The sequence below is a fragment of the Penicillium solitum genome, assembly GCF_028829755.1.
Source record: "Penicillium solitum strain IBT 25940 chromosome Unknown utg000003l_segment0_segment0, whole genome shotgun sequence".
In the NCBI taxonomy this organism is placed as follows: domain Eukaryota; kingdom Fungi; phylum Ascomycota; class Eurotiomycetes; order Eurotiales; family Aspergillaceae; genus Penicillium; species Penicillium solitum.
The window spans coordinates 1932183-1951896 of record NW_027072123.1 but is presented as its reverse complement, the minus strand read 5'-3'; the positions used below and the strand labels follow the sequence as shown (position 1 = coordinate 1951896).

At 47.4% G+C, this 19714-nt stretch overlaps 10 protein-coding genes across 10 annotated transcripts; 2 read left to right on the top strand and 8 right to left on the bottom strand.

Annotated features, from left to right (window-relative positions):
* Positions 1 to 156: 156 nt before the first annotated feature.
* Positions 157 to 1684, bottom strand: N7455_004640 (uncharacterized protein; the record flags this gene model as incomplete). Its single annotated transcript, XM_065604853.1, has 4 exons — positions 157 to 333; positions 401 to 556; positions 624 to 946; positions 997 to 1684. 4 exons carry the CDS (start codon positions 1682 to 1684, stop codon positions 157 to 159), a joined length of 1344 nt encoding a protein of 447 aa, XP_065461753.1.
* Positions 1685 to 1798: 114 nt separating this feature from the next.
* Positions 1799 to 2461, bottom strand: N7455_004639 (uncharacterized protein; the record flags this gene model as incomplete). Its single annotated transcript, XM_065604852.1, has 1 exon — positions 1799 to 2461. The coding sequence occupies one exon, from the start codon at positions 2459 to 2461 to the stop codon at positions 1799 to 1801; it is 663 nt and encodes a 220-aa protein (XP_065461752.1).
* A 14-nt stretch (positions 2462 to 2475) lies between these two features.
* N7455_004638 (AMP-dependent synthetase/ligase) lies at positions 2476 to 3761 on the bottom strand (the record flags this gene model as incomplete). Its single annotated transcript, XM_065604851.1, has 2 exons — positions 2476 to 2622; positions 2694 to 3761. 2 exons carry the CDS (start codon positions 3759 to 3761, stop codon positions 2476 to 2478), a joined length of 1215 nt encoding a protein of 404 aa, XP_065461751.1.
* Positions 3762 to 3947: 186 nt separating this feature from the next.
* On the top strand, positions 3948 to 4887 carry N7455_004637 (beta-ketoacyl reductase; the record flags this gene model as incomplete). The annotated part of the gene is made up of 2 exons (XM_065604850.1): positions 3948 to 4662; positions 4724 to 4887. 2 exons carry the CDS (start codon positions 3948 to 3950, stop codon positions 4885 to 4887), a joined length of 879 nt encoding a protein of 292 aa, XP_065461750.1.
* A 414-nt stretch (positions 4888 to 5301) lies between these two features.
* Positions 5302 to 9077, bottom strand: N7455_004636 (ABC transporter integral membrane type 1; the record flags this gene model as incomplete). The annotated part of the gene is made up of 12 exons (XM_065604849.1): positions 5302 to 5518; positions 5581 to 6039; positions 6091 to 6248; positions 6300 to 6713; positions 6776 to 6830; positions 6922 to 6972; positions 7040 to 7079; positions 7321 to 7362; positions 7415 to 7783; positions 7844 to 8006; positions 8078 to 8802; positions 8861 to 9077. The coding sequence occupies 12 exons, from the start codon at positions 9075 to 9077 to the stop codon at positions 5302 to 5304; spliced, it is 2910 nt and encodes a 969-aa protein (XP_065461749.1).
* A 444-nt stretch (positions 9078 to 9521) lies between these two features.
* Positions 9522 to 10554, bottom strand: N7455_004635 (uncharacterized protein; the record flags this gene model as incomplete). Its single annotated transcript, XM_065604848.1, is given in 3 exon segments — positions 9522 to 10270; positions 10402 to 10470; positions 10485 to 10554. 3 exon segments carry the CDS (start codon positions 10552 to 10554, stop codon positions 9522 to 9524), a joined length of 888 nt encoding a protein of 295 aa, XP_065461748.1.
* A 773-nt stretch (positions 10555 to 11327) lies between these two features.
* Positions 11328 to 12245, bottom strand: N7455_004634 (YoaK family protein; the record flags this gene model as incomplete). The annotated part of the gene is made up of 2 exons (XM_065604847.1): positions 11328 to 11932; positions 12044 to 12245. 2 exons carry the CDS (start codon positions 12243 to 12245, stop codon positions 11328 to 11330), a joined length of 807 nt encoding a protein of 268 aa, XP_065461747.1.
* Positions 12246 to 16065: 3820 nt separating this feature from the next.
* Positions 16066 to 16827, top strand: N7455_004633 (uncharacterized protein; the record flags this gene model as incomplete). The annotated part of the gene is made up of 1 exon (XM_040956759.2): positions 16066 to 16827. One exon carries the CDS (start codon positions 16066 to 16068, stop codon positions 16825 to 16827), a length of 762 nt encoding a protein of 253 aa, XP_040812780.2.
* A 157-nt stretch (positions 16828 to 16984) lies between these two features.
* N7455_004632 (uncharacterized protein) lies at positions 16985 to 17591 on the bottom strand (the record flags this gene model as incomplete). Its single annotated transcript, XM_040956751.2, has 2 exons — positions 16985 to 17143; positions 17274 to 17591. The coding sequence occupies 2 exons, from the start codon at positions 17589 to 17591 to the stop codon at positions 16985 to 16987; spliced, it is 477 nt and encodes a 158-aa protein (XP_040812818.2).
* A 1180-nt stretch (positions 17592 to 18771) lies between these two features.
* N7455_004631 (uncharacterized protein) lies at positions 18772 to 19476 on the bottom strand (the record flags this gene model as incomplete). The annotated part of the gene is made up of 1 exon (XM_040956828.2): positions 18772 to 19476. One exon carries the CDS (start codon positions 19474 to 19476, stop codon positions 18772 to 18774), a length of 705 nt encoding a protein of 234 aa, XP_040812717.2.
* Positions 19477 to 19714: the final 238 nt, after the last annotated feature.

Below are 19714 nucleotides of genomic sequence, written 5' to 3'. Positions count from 1 at the left end.
GAAAGAGTGACAAGGCCATAGAAGTGGACGACTATTCTTGTTGCAATTTTAGGGAAAATAAAGATACGCGCACAAGTTCAATTCAACTATCCACTAGATGTACGGAATCTAACTACAGGCGATGTATCACATCTATAGCACAAGTAGTCTTCCCAGCTACAGAGACGGCAGAGAGAAGGGATGGTCTTCCCTACTCTCAAAAAGAAGATCCAAAGTGTTCTGGATAGCCTGCGACAACTTCTCAACCTGCTCTGGGGACAGAACTGACGTCCAATAAGACACGGAGATGGAAATTCCATCATCACTGTCAACGACGTAAACTGAAATTGCATACTATCGTAGTAGAAAAGAGATTAGATCTCGTACTTTGTTAGGAAATTGAAAATGGACATTGACTTACCTCGTCTGTCATATATCCTCGAACTTCGTCAAATTGGATACTGCTCTGGGAGTAGGGAGCCTGGGCGGTCACGCGCTGCATGTTGAGGAAGGTGTTGAAGAGAGGCTGCTCCGCCTTCACTGCGTGATGTATTTTCTCCAATGAGCAGTTTTGATTCTAAGGAGGAACAAAGTAATATCAGTATTTGTAAAAAGAGCTTATATGAAGATGCCTGGGTTCTTACCATCAAGATCCCAGCGAGATTTGTCTGTAATTCAAGGAACAGGCTTTCAAGCTTGGCTCCCTGGCTAATCTTCACTCGACATGGCATGAGGTTCATGAGTGGGCCGGCGATGGCATCCACTAAAGGGATGGGAGCATCCCGACCGGAGAGCATGAATCCAAAGCAGACATCATCCAAACCGGTATACTGGCGCAGGACCAGAGCCCAGACTGCCTGGAACAAATTGGCTGTGGTGATTGCGTACCTTTTCCACAATGCCCGGACTTCATCTGTCTTCTGGAAGGGGACTGTAGCACTGGTGAAAGACCCGGAAATCTCGGCTGCTGAATAGCGATTTTCTTATGGTCTGGCTGATTGATAATTTTGAGGACACTATCGTTGCCGTGGCCATCCCGGGAAGTCGCCAGCTCTTGCAAAGATAGGACAGCCACGAGACGGTCGCGCAATTGAGGCGACGAGCGTGGAAGGCGGGCCGCAGCATGTTCGATACATGGGATGCGAGCCATGTTCAGGTCGATATCCCCAAGCTCAATCCGATGTCCATTGACTTTGACTTGAGTGTCTTTGCGTCCCTGGATGCAAAGAGATCCATCTGCGTTGTACCGTGCCAGGTCTCTGGGCTTGTAAAATGCTTGGTGGCTTCCAGTGTTATTATCCGCCCATGCTGGGTCACGGATGAATGCTGCATTCGTTTTCACATGATCATGAAGATATCCTCTTTCCAACGTTGGCCCACCAATGACGATTTCACCCCTAGCACCGGTTGGAAGAAGTCGATCGTGGTTGCGAGGATCAACAATCCACAGAGAACAGCCGAGTCTACCTCCAATGTTGGATGTGTCTGCTGTCGTCTGTACGCCGATGTTTGCATTCGTCCAAATGGCACATTCTGCAGGGCCGTAACTGTTGATGAGACAAACACCAGATCCTCTACCCCATGTAGCCAGGTTGTTCTCAGTTGCATGTTCTCCTCCTAGAACAAGGGGTTTGACCGTGGGCACTTGCTCTGGCCGTACAAGAGCAGCGACAGTTGGAGTGAGGGACATCCAGTCAACTTGCATTGCGTTAATCGCATCGGCAAGGCGGTTCAGCCTTTCAAATTCTGAAGGAACACATATACAGGCACCCACCATGAGAGTGGTAAATGTCTCAGCGATGCTCAAGTCGTAAGTGTATTAGGCGAACTGTAGGACTCGAGATCCCCGCTGGATACGTAGAGGTGTGGCGTGAGAGCGCGCACTCGAGCAAAATGCGCCGTGCTCCACCACAATACCTTTGAGAGTACCAGTGCTGCCTGAGGTAAAAATGACGAAGGCAGGATTGCCGTGATGGACTGCTTGCGCTAATGGAGAGACACCTTGGTCTGGAAATTCGGCCGAAGGGATGAACATATCTTCGTTGACTGGCAGCACATGGGAAACCAGATCGATGAATTTGGATGCGTGTGAGGGTGCCGTCAAAATAACTGTCGCCTCTGAGTCACGTATGATACTCTGTAGCCTCTGGATGGGATGGGATGGATCCAAGGCCACACAAGCTCCACCAGCTTTGAGGATGGCAATCATGACGATAGGTGTCAGAGGAGATTTATCCATGCAGAAGGGGACAAGTGATTCCGGACCAACGCCCAGATTGGTCAGAGTCTTTGCCAGTGTATCCGCCATCTCGTTGAATTGTCGATAGTTGAGTGACATTGACGGTTCTGTCGAATATACCGCTGGCGCCTCTGGGTTGGTCAGTGCCTGTTGCTCAATGGTGTGATGTATGCATTTATGGATGGATTCAGGGATTTTTGCGTTCCAAGATTGGAACTGCTGCATTTGTTCTTTGCCCACCATTGAAACAGCCGATATCAACTGGTTCGGATTCTCAAGAACGGAGGTAATTGCAGTGCGAACGGTAAAAGGGATTGGGCTTGCGGCTCAGATAGGCAGCGAGCCCAGTAGCCCAGAGAAAGCCAAATTTCACTTCCATCTTTAATATTCATGGCAATTTCATACTAAAAACATGCAAGTCAGCAATGGTCATAATCGAAGAACACTGAAAAGCATGATGTGGGAGATTGTTTACCTCGCTGGGGTCATGGCCCATTTCTGGGACAAAGAAAATATCACCAGCTGCTGCCGTATCTCCAACGGTGGATCTCTGGACATTGACAATTGTGTTGAACAGGGGAATTGCCTTGAGGCCCAAAGCATGGTGGATCTCTCTGTGTTGGTGCGGCCAACTACGGGCGAACTCATCTTGCATAGTTTCCATTAGGCCAAGAACGGTCTTCTTAGACTCAACTTCAGCCTGCCGAGTGATCATAGTAATCATGAGGCCAAGGATTTCGTGTGCACCCTCAATCGGAACATCCCGGCCAGAGGCCAAGTATCCAAAGGCGACGCGATTGCAATCGGTGCCTACGAAGCAGGACAACACCAATGCCCAGATAGTTGACATAAAGTTAGCTAGGGTGGTGTCATGCTGTCGGCAGAAATCGTGTAATTGGTTGCTCTGGCCATCTGGTAGTTCCACTTCAACTGTTTTGAACGCCTGCGAGTCCGCAGACTCTCGCTCGTTAAGAAGAGGGAAGTGACACGGGCTTGTCTCCTTTAGCATCTCTGTCCAGAAGGTGACGGCCTCATTTTGAGATAGAGTTTGCAGGTGAGCGATGAAGTCGCTGTATTTGGGTCCAATGGGAGACAGTTGGTTATTGTATGCAAGGCCAAGATCTCTGATCAACAGGGCAGTCGATGTACCGTCGATCAGGGCATGGTTGATATCCAGGCGCAAGTAGACATCATTGTTTGGAACCTGACAGATAGTAAACAGGTATGGGAGGCCGGGGGCCTTGCCACTAGCTTCCTCGTGCGCAGTGACTTGCTTGAGATCCTCAAGTGTGTTGAAGTCAACCAGTTGTACACCGGAAGTAACATGTTTTAGAACAAGCTGGAGGAAGGATGTGCCATCACGATGCGATTCGGCAAAATATCTGCGTAGAATGTCATGACGAGAGATCACTCGCTGAGCCGCCAGTTTTAGCTGATTCACGTCAACTGCTGATTCAGACGAGTTTATAGCCACTTTCCAAACACCTTGCACATCGTAGACTCCAGATGTTCGTGATTGACTCAGTAGAATACCTTCTTGCATGAGTGAGCAGGAGTGAATGGACTCAATCTCAGCCCAGCCGCTGCAGCTAAGCTCGATATCCTCGCCCAACAAGGATGCAGGTGCGATATGGTGAGATGTGACATAATCTCAATTACTGCTGTGAAGGAATTGGGTTCTCACATCACCAAGAAAGGTTGCGACGTCCGCGGAGTGATCCAATGCGCCATGGTTCTTGCAGACTCTCCCCTGGAGACAATGACAGCGGATAAATGGGCTACTGCGGCCGCACCCAAAATCCAAGGCTTATGGAACCTCCACGAAGTTGTGGGCCAGAAACTTGATTTCTTTGTTCTCCTATTCTCCATTTCCGGCATCATCGGCAACAGTGCACAAGCCAACTATAGCGTCGGAAACACGTTCGAAGACGCACTGGCGGCTCACCGACGCAGTCTTGGGCTTCCAGCCATAAGTCTTTACCTTGGTCTCGTCACCGACTCCCGGACCGCAAATAATGTCGGGGGAACCAATGACGCCGATGACTTCCTCCATAAATTCCCACACCTCGCACCTGCCGTGGTCAGCATGCGCGAGGTGCAGGCAGCACTTGGGGCCGCCATCCGAGGTCAAGGCTTGAATGGCGTCATACTGCCGCCTCAGATAGTCGTTGGTATCTCCGATCGACTGCACCAGGCAGGGTCAGATGATGATTTGCAGAGGCGCTGGCAGTTTGATCCAAAGATCGACCACCGCGTTGATAAACAAGCTTCAACTACTGCCGCAAAACAGGACAAGATTGACCATGCAGCCGCAATCCGTGGAGCCAAAACAACTGAGGATGCTAGGATGGTTGTCGAGAATGCACTTTGGACGAACGTTGCTAGCGCAATATCCACTGATGCCGATAACGTCGACGTAGAAAATCCCATCACTTCTTACGGAAGTAAGTTAATTTTCCATTCCAGGATTCACATATACATTCTTTACTAATCCATGCACCTTAGTTGATTCACTCAAGGCAACCGAGGTTCGCAATTGGGTGTTGAAGGAATTCCACAGTCAATTGTCCATTTTTGATATTTTGAGCCCTATGCCCATCTCACGTTTGGCTATGGCTATTTTGAAGAAATCTTCTTTGGGGGAGTCGGCTATGGACATTAGTGAATAAGATATCCTCAAGGCGGATGCACCCATGCAGGAATTCGGTTAGGGTTTAGTGCGCCATACATAAACCAATCTACTTCTATAAGATGATCCCATAATTTTCAAAGTTCTATAAACTATCGCAAGGTTATCATCTTTTGAGATGTCATACTTCAACCTCTTCGTGTGGTTTTGATCCCTTGAATATAGTTTCTTTGCTATGGGTCCTATCTATACTCCCCCCGGATTGTATCTATTGTGACAGAACGTGGGTGCAGGAGTCTGTATAGAACCCAGAAAGGAACCAGCGAAAGATATCTGAAATTGAGGCTAAGCATTGACTGTGAAATTTCTCCTGTAGCTCCACCCGAGACCTGACTGTATGTTGTAGTACTCGGTACACTGGTTCTGAATATATTCATTCACATAACACCTGTACTCATAAGTTCCCAGAGTCATGAAGTGTCTTAAATCGTGAATCCGTTGACATAAGTGCCCCAGGCGAGTCAAATTCCATCAGAGTACCGTTGTCTAAAAGAGCAATACGGTCATAATGATTGATAAACCTCAGCCGATGCACAACCGCCAAGACGGTGTGAGTCGAAAATTCAGTGTTGATGATTTCCTGCATGAAATTCTCGGTTTCGTTATCAACGCTGTGGAAATGCATTGTTAGTGTTAATCCGAAAGATTTGGTTGAATGGCAAAACACACATACCTGCTCGTCGCTTCATCAAGGATCAGTACTTTTCCTTTTCGAACCATTGCACGGGCGAGACAGAGGAGTTGCTTCTGTCCCTGAGACCAAGTAGTGACTTTCATCGCCATATCAAGCCCACCCTCTTTTTCAATCTTCCCCCATAGTCGCACTTTCTGTAGAGCGCTAATAATCTCATCATCTGATGCCTCCTCGAAGGGATCGACGTTGAACCGGACCGTGCCAGCGACCAAGAACGGGTCTTGTGTAATGACATTAAGTTTGGTTCTAGCTTCAGCTCTGGAGTAATCCGACAAGTCGAGCCCGTCAATACAAATAGTGCCTTTCTCGAATTGAATCATGCCAAGCAGGGCGAGGATAAGTGTTGTCTTCCCGCTACCAGATGGGCCGCAAATGGCGATCTTTTCTCCTGCTCGGATGGACATGGAAATACCTTTCAGAGAGGGGGGAAGTTTGGCCCTGATAAATGTAAGCATTCAACCTTCCTTCCTATGGGAGTATGTAACTCACGAGTTTCTTGCGACAACGCTTGAGAACTCGATGGCCCCGGCAGTTGGCCACTGAGTGGGCAAAGACGGCGTTGAATCAAGTGCGCTTTCCTCCAACTCGGTCGTGGTGGCATATACCTTCACTCGAGACACAGCCCCAATGGATGTCTCCATATTCGTCTAATCTTTGATAAGCTGCATCAAAACACTATTGAAGGTCATAACCATCACCAGGGCGACACCAACTTCACCGGGATCAAATTTATCGCGGAGGAACACGACTGTAGCCACTAGGATAACAGCCAGTACAGCTACCAGCATATCCAGGAAGAAGCCTAGACATTGTTGAACGCAGTACATCAAGTACACTGGACGCTGAGAGAGATTGAGTAGAGTGATACAGGCTTTATCGAAGCTTTCTTGCCATTTATAGGCGCGGACCGTTGCTGCTCCACTAACCAGCTCAAGGAAGTGAGTGTATAATGGAGCCTTGGCTTCAATATCCAAGAAACGTAATTGACGGAATGTGCGCAGATAAAACTTTTGTGTCATGTAGACAAGGGCAGCGGCGAAAGGAATGACGATAGCCAGGTACTTGGCAACGACGGCCAAGATGATCAATTTCACAAGACACGTACATCCCCTCTAAATCTTTTGTCAGATGTATTTAATAAATGGCCGTTCATGCGGCACTTACAGGCGATAACGTTGAAGACCTCAATAGGTAGGCTCATGTCGATGAGATCCATATCTTGACTGAATCTATTATGTAGAGAATTGGGGTTAGCTTTTTCCAAGGGCAATCTTGATTTCCAACTTTGTCCAATTGGAATAGACCACGAATTTATCGTACCTGTTCGTGATGCTGCCAATTTCGACATTGTGGAAGAATTGAAATGGGGCTCTAGTGAAGCGAAAATTAAATGTCCTGTACATATGAAGATATCCAAACATGAACTAATAGAACTCACCTGAATGTGCTGGTCAAAACATTTTCATGGAGCTGAAGTGCTGAAGATGATACAACATTGACAATCAAAAGCCCAAATGGATTAGCATCAAATGTTATCCATAGAAAGGATATCCAAAGAGACATGACAAGGCCGCATTAAGCGACCGACTGACTATTCTTGTTGAATGTAATCAGAAAAGATGGGAATATCCGCTTACCAGGACACGATGATCATGAATATAATACTGGCAACCCCAAGAGCAATGTATACTCCGAGATACATGGCAATGTGAGAATTACCACTCTTCGCATTGGCCGCTGTCCACATGCCCAGCCACACAGCTATGTGGCCATCAGCATAAATTCAGCTTTTGCTTCGCAAAGAAAGTCTTACTCGTGAATTCACGGCAGAATGCCCAGAACAACGCGAAGATCAAACATGAAATAAATGTAAGTCGTCCAGATGCAGAAGCATAGTAGGAGTAAACAGAAAAGTCTCCCTCTTGGCGATTCAAGTCATCGTATGAGCCTTGATTATCCAGCTCGTCCTCGGCAAAGTCTTCATCCTTCTTATCGGGAAGCAAAGATGGTTCCACTTTGTCACTAGGGCTGATGCCACTGCTGTTGACAGAAGAGGTTGCTGATGCGGTTTTCAACTCTTGAATGTAGGAATTGGGAGTTTTGAGGCTATCTAAACTCCCAGTTTCCAGAATGTGCCCATCTTCCAGGACGATGACATTATCCGCGTATTGGAGAAGGAACACTGTTATTAGACCTTGTTAGCCGCCATATGAGCAATGGTTGGATTCCAGACTTGTCTTACTGGAATAGGTGGCAAACACTACTGTAGTTCGCATTTTCCGGAGTAGCCCTGTTTTACTGAAAATATCACGAGCAATAGCCTCCGTGGCACTAGAGTCGATACCACTGAACACATCATCTAGCAGAACAAGCCTGCTTCGAGAGTAGAGAGCTCTCGCCAATGCCTAGAGTTACAAATCAGAGTCAGAACCAGTATTCCAAGGTTGTTTGCATTAACCAAATCATTTTCACTTACAATTCGCTGTTTCTGTCCACCACTGAGTGTCATTCCGTTACCGGCAACGGGTGTTTGGTCCCCCTGACGAAGTCGAGTAATATCCCTCTCAAGCCCACAACTGGAGATCACCGTTTGATACCAGACTTTGTCCATTGGTCGGTCTCTAATAATGTTCTCGCGGATTGTTCGACTCTGAATCCATGGGATCTGAGCGCAGTAGGCCACAGATGATAGGTTTGTGCCAGACCGATCCCCAGCGGTAAGAGTATCCCCGAGTATGCTCTCTATCAGAGTGGACTTTCCGCAGCCGATAGGCCCCACAATCATAGTTATGAGACCATCTGGGATTTTCAGACGAACATTGTGCAGAACAGGGGATGCATTCTTATCCCATCCAAAGTCTTGGCCCTTGAACTCAATCACTGAACCATCGGGACGTAACTTGTCCATTTTGAAAGAACCCGGAGATTCGTCTTGAAGATTTTCTCCGGCATCGGGGTTCTCGGAGTTGTCTTGGGCATGCTGTTTACTACAATACTTCTGTATCCTGTCGAAACATCCCACACCTTGTATAACCGCGGGAATCGCCTGGATAAACGTCAAGACTGGTGTGGTTACCAAGGAGATCAGGGACATGGAGGTGAACGCCTTGGCAGCAAGAATTGATTGATCGTGTTTCTTCAAGGCAATGATCGTGTAGACAACAAATGTTGCGATGGGAGCCAAGTCGGTAGGAGAGTTGGCTTTTGAGTAGAATGTAGTCAGTTCACTGTTGACAGACATTGAATTGGCTCAACTCACAAATAACAACCCTGACAATCAAAAGCTTGCGGAACACTGCCGATGTAGCTACCTCGGCCTGTCGAAGCACCCGGATGATGGAGGAAATCTTTTCAGATAGGCCCAGCATTTTGACCTCTTTGATCTTTTCGAGGGCAAGTGAGGTCATACGTAATCGATCCTCAACTTTTTCAACCCAGGACCGCTGCGAGGTGCTGCTAGCAGCTGCTAGCTTCATTGTAGCGGCTACAAAGACTATCAAATTGCAATTGTTAATATAATATTGCAAATCACAAGGCGTGCATGCTTACCGATAACGATCACTGCTGGAACTAGACAAGCCACTCCAAGCTGTCTTTCCAGCAAGAATATTGCTACTGCTATATCAACGAAGCCCACATTTCGTGGATTGACCGGAAGCCACTCGCAATCCGTTCGACGCCAGTTCCCATCAGAGTAATTGCAGTAATTTCACTTAGATCAACCGCTCGGGCTCGAACAGTCTGCGTATGGATGAGCGAAATCAGGCCACCTCGAAGCCGAATCGTGAACCGGAAAGTGTGATATCCATATAAAGCAGTGAAAAACCTGTAAACCCATAGGTTAACATGTGCTATCAGCCACTTCAAAGATCAATGTCGACCCACAGCCATTCCACTATAGGTAAGAGCATACGCTCCAATCAGGGCTTTGCCAGAATCCATGGCAGCGTCTGAATTTCCAACCCATGATACGGTGGCATTAATGAGAAATGGCTGGCAAAAGGTAAATCCCGATAGAAATAGGCGTGGAATGACCGCAGAGGTGAATGGAGCATGGTAGGCACGGAAGCAAGCGACAAGCAATGCGTAATTTTTGGACTTGTTTTCTGCATATCATAACCGGCGAATATGAGAACTGGAAGCTTGTCACATGCATCGTAGAAGCGCGCATTACCTTGTTTTGACCAAACACTCTGTAGCCTATGAGCAACAACCTCGGTGTCTAACCGTGGATCAAGATCGGGAAGGTCGTCAACGGAAATGACTTTGGAATAGCCCAGACGAAATGTTCCGGCAAGCCAAGCGAAACTGGCTTGCTTCCAGAAGCCACTGAATGGTTCTGGAGTGGCAGGCTTTTCTGTTTCTGGGATGACGATGGACTCTTTCTCAGAAGATTTGAATACCAAAGAAATCAAGGTGAAAATGAAACCAATCGTAAAGACAATAGCCTTGGTTGTTTCATCTGGGATGAGCCATAGGGTTCTCACACGCGCGATACCAACAAGGGACCGAGCAGAAAGGAAGAGAGTGAGTAGAGTCGACGGTCGAATCGAACGGCAATGGTGGATGTATGACAGCACTATGGCGCTGGAGATAGCCACTACTTCGAGAACGTCTGCTGCCAGCGAGGCGTTGGTTTGGATAACAGTAGATCCCAAGCGACGTAAAACTAGAAAGGCAAGTTGGCAGGCAAAAAGGGTCACGAGAGCTGCCTATAGACTTTGTTGGCCGTGATTCTTGGGAGAAAAATTCATATAATAGGTTCAATGGATGAACAAATGACATGACCTACTATCTTACAAAGCAGTCGCGTAGACCGCTTGATACGACGGGGCTCGTTCCACAACAGCCACAGGCAGGCAGGGAGACCTAATAAGAATAACGCAGTTGGCAGACAAACGAAGAATAAATCTTCGAAGTAGACCGTGAAATCAAAGTTTCGACAGGCGACATTGACACGGGGCCCAAGTGCGGCATCGGCCACACTCAAACAAACCGCTCAGGCCGTCGAGACCATAGTAGCGGCTAGCGCAGGTAGAGAAAAGGTCTTGGTCTCTCCGAGCAGACAGAGTCACGAATAGGAAAGAGAGAAAAGCAGGCAGGGAAGAAGAAGGGATGACAGAGCAAGAGAGAGACCGTGGTGCTGTCACGTGGATAAGTGTTCCTAACGGAGAACTGGGCAGCAACAGAGGTCACTCAAGTAACACTCTAAATCTCGACGGTCAATTCCCATTCGAATACTAAGCTCTGCGGGGACGATCGTGGTGATACCTAGGTAGTCCGGTGTCCGGACGCTTGTTACGGCCAATCATCGTACATAACAGGACTTCGAATTAGCGTCCAAGGTATACCCAATGATATGAACCGAATGAAACAAAGTGTAAGACATGCACTGACTCACCAAGTCAATCAGTTCCTAGGTCTAGATGAGAAAGGTTTAAAAAGACTGTAGTAGACTCCCTATATAAAAATCTATATTAGAACAATTGGACTTGGACCAATGTATACCTCTTTGCAACTCAATTCATACCTTAGGCACCTTTGCTTTAGATTCCTCTCATAGTCATAGTCATATCTGTAGTTGTAACACCAAACATCCAAGGAATACCTGAATCGGAAATTATTAACATTGATTGATATATGCAAATCTAACTATAAATCGTAATCTACTCAACCTCTACAACACCAGAACATGGTAACCCACATCACCGAATAGCCGAACGAATCTATTTCGCCGGCGCAGCCTTCCAGAACAACCACCCAATGGCAGCAATAAACTTCAAACCAGCAGCCATCCACAAAGCAGACTGCATACCACCACTGCTACGACTCAGCCACCCACCGACGATAGCACCGATAAGCAGACACACAACACCACCGACACGACGGTTGCGCTTAACGTTCGTATTCGGCTTATCGGTGATCTTCGGATCCGACGCAATGTCAAAGTAAACACTGGTCAAAACCACGGTCGGGATTTCATTGTAGCCCAGCGCACGACTGCAGGTCATTCCACCGGCGGACTGGAAAGCCAGCAGACCGATCGGGATCAACTCGAGGAACAGCGGGCCGCCGGTTAGGGTGGCGTCGGAGGAGGTGTGGGGGATGAGATCGGCTTCGATTAAGGCGACGGCGATGATGATGAGTATGGTCTGCACGAAAAATGAGACGAACAGGGTTCCGCGACGGAGGGAGCCGACGCTGCGCATTGCGATTGAGAAGATCATTGAGCCGAAGAAGAATGACGCGATCGAGACGAGGGACTTGAGCCAGCCCCATGGCTTGTTGTTTGGTTGGTTTGAGGCGCCGAGACCGAGGAAGATGGTGTTTCCTATTTTAGAGGAGAGATTGTTAGTTTTCTGTGTTTCGCGGGGGATGTTTGTTGGTGGTTTTTGGCTTTGCGCCCCCCCCTTTGCGGGAGAGCGATGGCTATGACTCGTACCTGTTTGCATTCCCAGGAAGCAGGACCACGCATTGTAGGCGCTGCTATCGCATAGACCGGTGAGGAAGGTGAGGAGCAAACAGACCAAGTCTGCGTGAGTGGGCGACAGGTTCTGCTTCCATCGTTGAGCGACACTGGACTGTTTTGCGGGGAGGTCTGGGGCTTCGAGATCGGGGGTGACCGGGGCCTCTGTCTTCTCCATTTTGACCGAATGTGAGAGTGTGAAGATGTACTCTGTACAGGGTAATAAATAGATGTCACCGGGAAAAGCCCGAGTTGTACAGAATTTTCTCGTTCCTGAACGGCACGAGGCGATTTCCGAGGGGAAAAGTTAAATTTTATCGTTGGGGTCTCTTGGGGTCTTAGGGTCCGATTACGGTCTTTTTTTTTTCACGTCAACCCATTTGGTCTTCTTCAGGCTATAGAATAATACATAATATATATAAAATATATAATAACAAATTCCAATTATTCCAACTAAACCCCTTTCGAATTGTGCTGCCTGGAAGCTCGGCACGCAATAGTGGAGAGTTCTGATGTGGTCTCGGATAGGGCTGAATTAAGGTCAGAGATACACAGCCAACCACGTCCTCTCTATATTACCCATTTTTGGTCACTGTTGGGACATAAGTACAACTGTCATTTATATCCTAGGTATTACTGGTTACACCAGAATGATACATATAAAGGGGGGGTTGATATTCCAAGGTTATAATTATGGCTTACACCCGCCTAACCTACGGAGTACATCATTTCTCTATCAATTTTCTCCATCCATTTCTTTAGCAAGTAATTATCAATTCTATTACCAATTCTATTGATATACCAGGCCTCCTTAGGTCTGAGTTATCTGCTATCAGACTCAAATTCGTAAGGTTATTACCGAGTCCCTATCCGGGTATTTTACCCGAGCCCATACCCGAGTCCCTATCCGCTATACCAACCCGTGCCGTCGATATAGGCCCTACTACACTCATTGAGCGTCAATCGCATATGCCAATATGCAAGAGTTGACCTGGAATATGGAAGCGATGACCAGAATAGGTTCAAGGCCGACGCTACGCGAAGGGATGCAGTGCAGGGTTACAACAAACTGTCGAATCACCCGGAAAATGTAAGCCCAAACTACTGTTCGTATTCACATGCTTGTAATATATAAGGAGCGGGGGATCGCAGTTTCCGCAAGGAGGATTCCTGTCTTACCTACGGAGTAGAATATGCATAATCCTAGTAAGTATCCCGCATCTAATGCAGCCACAGTTTGAACTAAGAAATAGCTGCAGCTTCCACCATCTTCAACCTCTTTATCTCAGCTTCATTATCTTCATATACCTCCATATATTTTGGTATAAAATACATACTCCACCCCAGGAACCACTGATAATTATAGCGTAATCTTCTTCAGCTCTGGGGTAAATATACAAGGGCAATCCCGGGGCGCCATGATCTGCAGCCGGATACCAAGGCGCTAGGCATGACTCACCGTAAGCTAAAAGGAGTGCCCAGGTCAGCAATTGAGATGTACTCCAAGGAGTGCCAGGTCCTTGGCAAATGTGAGTATTTCGGGCTTGCGGATGTTTTCATTATCTTCCGTGAAACCGAGGAGATCTAGCCTATGCGTTATGACCAGTCGTCTCGAGGTGTGCACAGTGAAGGGCCTACACGTTCCTCGGTATACGGAGGCAACTTTTCTTTTTGTCTTGTGAGACGGCTTTTTTCTTGCTATCAGAATATGTACCCTGGGACTTGTTTGCCTTTTAGCCTTTGTCTACCAGTGTTGAGGCACCCTTTACGCCTAAGACGGATAGCACCTCTGCTCCTTCCTTCGTGTTAGATAATTCCATACATGTCTGCTTGTTTGTTGGCAGACTAACCAATTTGTTTGCTAAGCTGGGGGTATAAATACCCTGCTCCTGATAGATTGAATAGATCGTGATTCTTCCTTCTCTCTCTCTCCCCCCCCCCCCCCCCGCGGCAGTTGCATGTAGTCATAACAGTCTCTATCGCTCAACAAATACCGCTCAACAAGCAGGCAGAGGTTGCAAAGGTGCCCGCAGTCATGACGGAAGTCGTGCTAACAACAACAACAATAACAACAAAGGCAAGAAAAAGATGAAGACGTGGCTTCTTACCATACCTCCAGCAAAGACATTGAGGAATATACGCGCGAGAAGCACATCGGTAACCAAGAACAAACCCAATCAAAGGATCTGTTGCAGATATCCCAAGTACCCCCAAAGAAGTACCCTACCATGACCCGATCCTTGTCCGCTGAGGAGATGAAATCGAGATGTTGACATTTGTTACGCCACCGAAGAATGCAGAAGTCAAGTTCTTTGCTTCCTCGCCTCATTCCATGCTCACCTCACTTACTGTTCATTTTCCGTATTTACGACCTCGTGTGTCAGTTCCAACCCGACAACAGAGCGTGTAAATCCGCTCGCACTTCTAAAAAGCTTAGGAAGACCCCCGCTAATGCCGCACAGGGTCTGTCCGAGATAAAGAACAACGAAGCGCGTGGGACCTACTAGACCTCCTACTCAGATTATTCTGAACGGATTCCAATACCGACAGAAAAGCTATTATAACTATACCTTTTGCATATCTATCCATTTCTAGGATACCTTCCCTCATCGGCACAGAATTTGTCAAACATCTACCTTCCTCAAAATATCTCTGAGGGGCATCAGGGAGCCAAAGGAAGGGGGGAATCAATCGAGTTCTTACCCGCCACAATGCGTTTAGTTTTTTCCGATTCTCTAACGACCCAGGCCGAAGCGATCAGTCGCAACTTAAAGATATTACACGCCTGAAAAGTCCACATCTCGGATGTTTCAAAGGGAGTATCTGTTCACTCAAAGAGTACTTCCTGGACATATTTTGAAACCACAAGATGATACATGCAAAATATTTCTTCGGTGACTGGACATGAGCATGACACCCTGATAGGGGAGCGGAATATTCAGCTCAGGATCTCGCCGAAGCAGCCGCAATCCGTAGGTCCAATACGCTTCATCAGCTCTAACTATCGTAATTATTCTACTTAACTAACTCCAATTTTATATAGTGTCCACCTGGCCTGTGGGATAGCCTTGCGCGGCCACGCTGAGGATGGCCGGTATCCATATTTATATGTACGAGTTATACCTCGATCATGCATGTCCTGCTGGGAAAATGGCAGATAGGACAAGCATTTGAGAAATAAACGAGACAGGAAAGACTGTTGGCACTGTCATAAGACAGCAGTCTGCAAAATTCCTAGAGAAAATCTGGAGGACGCAGCGATATTGGCATCCAACACTGAAGAAATGGATACGCAGAGTTGGGCCACCGACTTGGCGGTTTCCCAACCTCATGGGAGACGAAGTCGTTCATCTTGTACACTTCGAATCCCTCAGGCTCTGATCAGTTCTTTTTTATTTTCTCGGGTTTTCCAGAACCCCTGGGACTGGGTATGCAAGCTGTTCAGGGGAGATTCCACTGACTCTCCTGACCATTGTGATGCCCCGCCTCCAACCACTGAACCCCAGGATGGGGAATTCGAAGAAGGGAGATTCCATCCACAGCAGAGGAGCGTTGGACGTGCTCATCAGCTTGCCGCTGCTTATTCATCTCAGCCCCATCCTGTGGTTTCAGTGGAATTTTCGAGTAGAACAGGAACCTTATATAGACAATCGACTGCCTCGTTATCCGTTGGACGCAACATCCTTGGTCACTCAAGCAAATTTCTCAAGACTGTAGACTAAATACATCTCCTGATATCATCAAATAGAATAGCCTTCCCGATGTCATTCTGTATTCCTTCAGTTCAGATACGTACTCGGTTGCTTGTGGTGTTCCTAGCTTGCAACCTTGGAGATTTTAAGTCCGGTTAAGTCCAGAGTATTCATCTTAACTCCGTTAAAACCAGGGCTTCTATTCCAATATCAGATATATATTGACATTTAATTCTCTCTCTTCCGATCAATATCGACTATTACATTGCAATATCATTCATCCTTCCCAACTTAAACATCCCCGCCATGGCCGCCATAACTAAACCCTTGATTTTGATAACCGGTGCAAACCAGGGCTTAGGATTCGCAACTGCGCAACGGCTGGCCAGCACCGGCCAATATAATCTCCTTATTGGCGCCCGCTCCCAAGAAAAAGCCGAAGGAGCAACCAAGAAACTACAAGAGTCTAGCATCGATATCTCTTTGACACCTATCATCATCGATCTAGACCAAGACGAATCTATCACAACTGCAGCCAAGTTCGTCCAAGACCGTTTCGGATCACTGGACATCCTCATCAACAACGCCGGCATTAACAGAGCATCCGATCCAAACGCTACCCTGCGCGAAACCTACTGGGAGGTGTTTGAGACCAATGTATTCGGCGTGGCAGTGATGACTGCCACTTTTCTACCACTACTACGCGCCTCAAAGTACCATGACCGGCGTATCGTTAATGTAACGAGTGGCCTGGGTCAGATTGGTATTGCATACTCGCCTACTTCAGAGTACAGTGCTAAGATATGGGAGCTGCCTGTCTACCGCAGTAGCAAGTCGGCGATCAATATGATCAGTGCCGTTGATGCTGTTAGTCTCGAAAAGGAGAACATCCTTTGTGTTCTGGCTGCCCCGGGATACTGTCGCACCAATTTCGGGGGCGGCCAAGGTGTCAAATCGGCAGAGGAGGGGGCTCAGCCTATTGTGCGGGCTGCTATTGAGGGTAACCCAAAGGGGCTGTTTGGAAAGCTTGTTGATGATGAGAATACGTTGGTTGAGTTTGGTTGGTAGAATTGCATCGTGGGGTTGATTTAGCGATAGGATATGAGGACTTGACAAAGGTTGCTGATATTTGAGCGAATGACACTTATCATTCATTAGAGCAACACCCTTAGTTACTCAAGCGAAGTGGTTAACACTACCTATAGGTATATACTAAATATAACAATCACCTCGTCAAATAGAAGTAGACTTTCCCCTGCCACTCTTTACTCTCAATACACCCGGCCACCATATTATGTTTCACAGCTCGATAATGGACCATCATTGGTCGCTTATCGTAGACCAAAGTCGTAGAGACGACTCCATGGTATTTGATTTCACGTAGCTGTCCAGAAATGAAATGTCAGCTCTCATATCCGGTGCCAAATAAACACAAAATCCAAAGCCACATGTGCATATAGCTATGCACTATGTGCCACTAGAGATGTATCACAAAATAAAGGAAAAGGACTCACAGATGCACGCCCCCAATCCTCAAAGGGCACCCGCTCCCCGTTCCGCGCAATAGTCAGCGGCGCCACGTCGTCGGTGGAATAAAATGTATTGCCGAACCAATTGAGCGTGTCCAGCTCCTCTTCAAATGGATGACCCGTGTTAAGGATATATCCGTCCCATTCGCCGATCAAGTCGTCTGGCCGAAGGGGCTTGAGCTCGTGAAAGACGGTGTTGATTTTCCCATCAGTTACCCGGGGGTTCTTGGTGAGAGAGACGAATCTCTTGGCTGGACTTGGCTGGAAATAGTCGAATGACATGTTTGGGAATTGGATTGTCATCTTGTGTGTGTTGTTGGCTTAGGTACAGCCTGAGGGTCTTGAAATGCGAGGTCGAGTCTGTGGTTTCTGGCCAGTGGATATATGTGTTTCCTCCATCTTTGTGTGTGCGTGGACCTCCTGTACTAAATATGATATGTGAGTGAAAGGTTCCTACAGAATGTAATTTCTATAAGAGTGGAAAACAGGCGCTTCCAGCGGTTAAGGCAAAAATCCCCAAGTATGTTACGAACTTTGATCTAGAAGACACTACTACCTATTTGAGGGCTTTGTTGACTCGTTGTTTTATCTGATTTGTTCGAAGCGAACCATCATATCCTGTCAGGAAGGGATCCTCGCATGGGAAATGCTGCTAATACCCCAGGCCGCGAGTACCCGCACCCGAAAGTATATCAGATCTTTCTGGCACTGGGTTGCATACCACGAAAAGAATACAACTTATTAATGAACGGGTAAAATATGAGATATGAAGATTTTCTTGCCTGGTTGCCACATTCCAAGGGTGGATTCGCCCCGCTCCGTGCCTGTTTTGCCTGCGTTGATCAATGATTGATAAAGAATGGACTGTTATGGACCGTTATGATAGAGAGGTGGAATCCTCGCTAGAACCTCCTTTTTGGCGGGTAAATTATTGAAGACTACGGTGTTCAATAGTGGCCAAGGAAAGGAAGTATCAAAAGACATGCATCCCTATATGGGAATGGCGTGATATTCCGAATACTCTACTATTTATTAATGGCCACTGAGACATGGGAATGTACGACTAAACTCAATACCCGCCACATTTTGACAGCAAGGCAAAACCGCGACGATTCAGGCATCTCTGAACACTCCCATAACCTGAAGCAAAACACGGCCACATTCTTCGCGCTCGAACCCCCTAATAAGCTCTAACCGCAAAAACATGCTCTAATGTAGAGAGATATCGATAGCCAACCTTGGCCCGAAGTGAAGGAATGGCAGTGACTATGAAGGTTAGCGAGGTAGACTGCTACAAAGAGAACGCGGACATACCGAAGAACTGGTTCTCAATCTACCAAAAGTGCTGGGCATTGCAGATTGTCTCACAGTACGCGTTTTGAATACTGTGCCCGTTTAGAATACCACTGCTGCAGTTCCCAATACTACGCGTGATTTCAACCCATAGCAACCTCAACCAGCAAAACACACCCACGACGACAATTCACAGCGCCCAAGTCCTCACGATCTCACGAGAATCCTTTTCAATATCATTCCACCCCAGACTACTCCACCTCGCAGGCCTCTCGATAGCATCAACAAACTGCCTCAACGCAAGCACCGTTTGCACCGCCCAACGCTCCTTACTAACCTTCCCAACCCCAACAGCCAAAGGCGTCATAAGAATCTTCTCAATCTTCCCCTCCCCCTGCGCAGCACGATTATGTCCCTCGACCTGACACAACAAGCTCCAAACACACTCATAGACAACCTCCTTGTCCCAGCGGACATCCTCAGGCTCACGCATCGTCGGACAAATAGCCACCCATCCACAGCCGTATTTATTCTGCTTTAGATCATCTGGGAACTCGACAAGCGTGCACGAGCCTGGGGGCGCAAAACCGCGCCATTTCTCATACAGCACTGTTTGCGCTGCGCGCGTCAGAGCATGGTAATCCTGTCGTGGGCTGAAGGTCATTGAGATGGCGTGGTCAAAGGCTCCGTCGAGACGGGCGTATGAGTTTGCTGGTGAGACGATTAGGTCGAAGGTTGTTCCTTCTGGGAGGGAGTTTAGACGCTCGTGTATTGGGGTGATCTTTAGTTTTGCTGGGTCGTGGTCTGGCCAGGTCTTTTCGAGGGCATCGTTGAAGGCTGTTAGGAAGATTTTGTCCATACAGAGCAGGACGATCTCGGGGATGTTGGTTGTCATCTTTCGTTTGGTGGGGCTTTTGATGAAGGGGGGTTTATTGTGTATTTGATGTAAGTTGGCAGATGTAGGACCTAGGTAAGGTTAAATAGACAGCCTCAACCTTGGAAGGCATCAGCGATTTACACAGCCCCGCTCCACTACGCCTGGTGATGACTGTGGCTTTGGCTATTAAAGAGGTACAGATGTCAATCTCTTAGAGGATGAATCTATGTATTATATACTAGCTGTACTTCAGGGC